The 4,894-nt window shown below is 35.5% G+C and overlaps 1 protein-coding gene across 2 annotated transcripts; it reads left to right on the top strand.

Moving 5' to 3' along the window:
• Positions 1-311: 311 nt before the first annotated feature.
• Positions 312-2,692, top strand: polr2h (RNA polymerase II, I and III subunit H). 2 transcript variants are annotated; one of them, XM_079351318.1, is made up of 6 exons: positions 312-518; positions 1,056-1,135; positions 1,358-1,441; positions 1,755-1,848; positions 1,935-2,018; positions 2,326-2,692. In XM_079351318.1, the coding sequence occupies exons 2-6, from the start codon at positions 1,063-1,065 to the stop codon at positions 2,441-2,443; spliced, it is 453 nt and encodes a 150-aa protein (XP_079207444.1). In that variant the 5' UTR covers positions 312-518; positions 1,056-1,062; the 3' UTR covers positions 2,444-2,692. The 2 variants fall into 2 exon arrangements, with proteins under 2 accessions (XP_079207444.1, XP_079207443.1); XM_079351317.1 differs by having other exon boundaries at positions 313-518; positions 1,051-1,135.
• The last annotated feature ends 2,202 nt before the right edge of the window (positions 2,693-4,894 follow it).

Raw genomic sequence — 4,894 nt, forward strand, 5'->3', positions numbered from 1 at the left:
CGTAAACATATAGGCAGTACTTCTCCTGTAAACAACGCGGTTGGCTCATACCAGGTCACTATTATATTTTACAATCTTAAAGGTTTGAGAAATATTCTGTGCGGTCCCTCGGGAAAATGTGCCATTTTGTGTTATTAAATATATAAGCAAATTCGCAATAAACGTGTAGAGAACATAATGTATAAAATGTACCGAACAGTATTTTAGTAGTAGAGATGATTTTTACTCATTGTGTTGCTTATTTCTCAGAAATTGAAAAAACAATTCTCCTGACTACTTCTAACATGAATATCATTAATATGACGAATTAGCAGCGTGTTTTAATTTTTGACCGGAAGCAGTTAGCGTGTCAAAGGTTGAACACATTGTTCCTGCGCGGTATTCAAGAGAAATGAATGAAGTGTAACTTCAATGAGATTTCTAACGACAAATACAGACACGTTGGTATAAAAAAAGAGGCAGTGACTGTTGTATTGTTACTGCGCACAATCTAACAAAAGAAGTTCATCTCATTTGAGGTAAGCTAGAAGAATTGTGTGCTTAGCAAGCGAAAGCTAACAGCTAGCCATCTGAATAGCAGGGGTTGTAGTAACGTAAAGTTAAAACATGATGTTAAGAAGTGATCAAAAAGTGTTAGGTTTACAACACGTGGCTTAGAGTTTCACTTGTGAGCCAGATGTGTAATTTCGTGCTCTCGAAGTGTCAAACTTTCCATGTATGCTGGGAGCAGCTTTTTTGAGCTACACTTGGCATCTTGTAACTTATTAGTTTAGGAATAAAAGTGTTGGTCAATGTGATCAGGAGACGCATCGACTTTGTAATTCACTTTAAAAGTTTAATCTGTTTAAAATGAACGTTTGTTTTTGTCTCTTTTAGCGTCTCCTAGATTTCTCCAGATAGATCTACTTATTTTTATCTTGTGTTTGTGGTCTATCTTAGCCAAAACAGCACAATACGTGAAACATGAGCTTTGCCATCGAAGGCTAAGCAGTTTGGATACGCTAGTTGTTTTTATACTGCCTTATGATATCTGTCGTGTTTTATTCATAGAGCAGGACAGAGATGGCTGGGATTTTGTTTGAGGATATCTTTGATGTGAAAGACATCGATCCCGATGGCAAGAAGTTTGACAGAGGTATACTATGTTCTTCTTATTATTATTAATTAAAATGCTTAAAATTGGAAAAAATCTCTACTTTGTCATCTACATAATGTAAGAGAGTACTTTATTTATAGTGGGAAAGATCTTTAAATCTCGATCACATTCATATTATGTTAAGTTTTTATTAATATCAGCAAGTTTAAAAAGAGCAAATAAACTTAACCCAATTGTACTGTGACTTATCGTTTCCTGCAGTATCTCGTCTGCATTGTGAAAGTGAATCTTTCAAGATGGACCTCATCTTAGATGTGAACATTCAGATCTATCCTGTTGATCTAGGTAAGAAGCGAATCCTTTGTCCATGTGTAACATACATTTAAGCAAAAAAGATTGTCACTCATTTCACAGTAGTCTAGCATCACACTCCAAATTCAACTTGTGTATATAAGACGCTCAGAATAAATCAGTGATTTTACTTCATGTTATCAGAGTAATGTCTAAGATCTAAAGCTTTTACCTTCATTGTTCTTTTTTCTTTTTTTAAATACTCTGACATATGTGATCAAATAATAATAATGAAGAAATCTATTTCCTCACCCTCCATATCAGAGTGTTTCATGAACCCATTAATACTGTGTTTGCACTCATTAAGGTGACAAGTTCAGATTGGTGATTGCCAGCACGTTATATGAAGACGGAACACCAGACGATGGAGAGTACAATCCTCAGGATGACCGGCCATCTCGGTAAGACTGTCCTCCCTTCACATGTACATGTAACATTACTTCATGTTTTGTTGGAGTTGTCCGTTAATTGAACTTACAATCTACAGAGCGGACCAGTTTGATTATGTGATGTATGGGAAGGTTTACAAGATCGAGGGCGATGAGACTTCAACAGAAGCGGCCACGCGTCTGTGAGTGACTCTGCTTCTTTCGAATGAAACTTGAATATGTTTTTATAATGTTGCGCTCTGCCTACAAACAGTGTGCGTTATGATAAGTAAGATTGGCATTTTTGTATATCCATGATCAATGACTTATACAAATGACCACTGAAACATTGAATTGATTTATTTTGGCAGCAAATAAATTTCATTTAAAATTGATTATGGTGATCAGTGACATGCTTTTTCATATTTGCATAAAGCGTATCTTTGTTAGGCTATACTCTATAACTAGTTACCATTAATCCTGTGCATGGATGTGCTTCTCCTTTTTTAGCTCTGCCTACGTATCTTATGGTGGCCTCCTCATGAGGCTGCAGGGTGACGCCAACAATCTGCACGGCTTCGAAGTGGACTCCAGGGTCTACCTCCTCATGAAGAAACTGGCCTTCTGAAACCCAACTCTGCTCACCCCACTTTACCCAGGTTCTTTCGATTACACTGCCAACCGTAAAGTCACACAGAACTGCAAAACGTTTCACATGTTTTTTTAATTCCCTCGACTGGACACGTTGCAAAAGCAGCTCACATCTTTCCTCAAAGGAAATGGACAACACATTAAAGACTGCAACACTGGGAAAACTGCTACAGCATTCTCAATCTGCTGGTAACCTGTAAATAAAGATTTCTTTTATACAAAAACAGTTCTTGTGCAGTGACCTTGGATCACACTGTAATCCGTTTGTTTGGACATTTGTATTCTCTTCTCTTTCTTCTTAAACCTCAGCAAATACATAGGTGCTCTTTCGCAAGTTGTGAATAACTCTTTTTTTTCTTACTCGTTATCAACATGAATGGAGAGTTTGTGTTTAACAAAGTGTCTCAATGTTTGGACTGCAGGCAAGCTATGTGCTACAGAAAACATGGCAGAGAGGTGATTTAGAAACTAGTACTAGCTGAACCTTGTTTCTTATAGAGGTAATATAGTGTTCTAATTATGAACTAATTCAACATTTTTACACTTATTCCTACAACCCATATGAAGCACTGTCATGTCTGGTAAGTCAGTATATAACCCACAAGGATTTAGATGCAACAAACAGCTTAAAATCCAATCAATGTTCTTTTTAAATCAACAATTTGGCAACAAAACTGAAACTCTTTTTTTTTATCTGCTGGCTATCAAAAGTGAGAAAAAATCTCTCACATTGAAGAGGTCTAACATAATGTATGTAAAGTTACTAAGTGGCTTAAGCTTTAACTTCTACTTTTGCCCTGTTAAAATATTTCTGCAATCAAATTGGAACTGGAGGAAAGAGATTGGAGTCAGCTCGAGGTGTATTCACAGAACAACATGCCGGTCTGTTACAAAGTGAAGACTCAATGTCTTAGGAGAAATGCATGGTGTTTATCTGTCTTTGTGGGTTTGTTATTACTTAATAGATATTTTATATAGATATAGATATTTTAGTAATCCTATACTGTATTCGCGCAGCACGCAAACATCACGTTAAACATAACCAACAGCAACCCGGTACACTCATAAATGATTCTGGAGTCATGTACATTTAACTTAATATATCTGGTAAAATGTATTCAATATAAATGCGTCATTGAGTTTGTGGCAATTATTTAAGTAACTTTCAAACAAAAATGTTTAAGATAGTATCTGATTATTTTGGTTGCATTAAATATAAGCTTTATGTTTATGTAATTCTAAATTAAGAGAATTTTTAATGAATCAAATTCAACAGAATTAGCCAGTTTTTAGTTGACGAGCACTTCAACAATTTCATTTGGTTGACAAAAGTTTTTTTATACTGTAATGTTAATGACAACTTGTGGGTGTATGCTGCGTGTAATATTTACAGTCTATGATGCAACATTACAAAACAAAATTAGCAAGCAAAGTAATCCAGAGAGACAGAGATCCTATTGAGGTAAATTATGCATGTTAACGTAGGCTATAGTGTGATGGTATTGCACCAGAAAGATATCGCGAGTATTTGCACTAAGAAAACAAGCTTTATTTGAAAGTTGCTTTGAAAGCAATTGCTGTTTTCTTTATTAAAATACCCAAAGCTATCAACTCCTGAATGGAGACTCTTTGGAGGATCATTTGAATTGCAGTTTTCAGAGAAGGAAACACAATATGGAGGACCTGTGCGACACACCAACAAGACTTGCTTCACCAACATCGGATTTTAAAACTACAAATTAGACTCTTACTGATATCTTATTTCATTGATATTGCGGAGGATGTTTGATACAGACAGATCCTCAGTAGCATTAGCTTGTCTAGGTATTGATTTCAACAAGTAATTTATGAGTGAGGCTTAGATTTACATTGTGTAACTGTCCTCCCTACATGCTTAATATACATACTTTGACAGTCAGTCAAAATCCATTCAATAGTGAGTGATTCGGGTAGTTAGTTGTTCTTGTTAGTAGTTCTTCTTACTGTCATACCAAAGGTTGATGTAAAAAAAAAAAAAATAGGGATGGGATGGGACTTGATTTAAAATGTTTGAACTAATTAACTCAAGGCTTTCTAATTAATTAATTGAAATGAATCACATTTAAAGTGCATCACAATATTTGCCCTAAAAAGCAACACTTTTCAATCGAAATGGATTTTACTGGATGAATGAATACAATGCATGCAATTTTACTTGCAGTTTCATAAAGCTGTTGGATCTTGTTTGAAATTAGTTTTTCTGCACAGCAGTTGGAAAGTTGGATCACACGTTGCTACATTTAGCACATTTTCTAACCCCTTATCTTCTACCACTAATGGTGGTCTACATTCCAGAGCAACCAATTTAGCGAGTGAATTTCTAAGTTTATCAGACATTGAATTACTAATTTTGGTCCTGAAGCCAGTCATTTGGTCGAGTTTAGGCTGC

This window comes from Symphodus melops, assembly GCF_947650265.1.
Source record: "Symphodus melops genome assembly, chromosome: 8".
In the NCBI taxonomy this organism is placed as follows: Eukaryota; Metazoa; Chordata; class Actinopteri; order Labriformes; family Labridae; genus Symphodus; species Symphodus melops.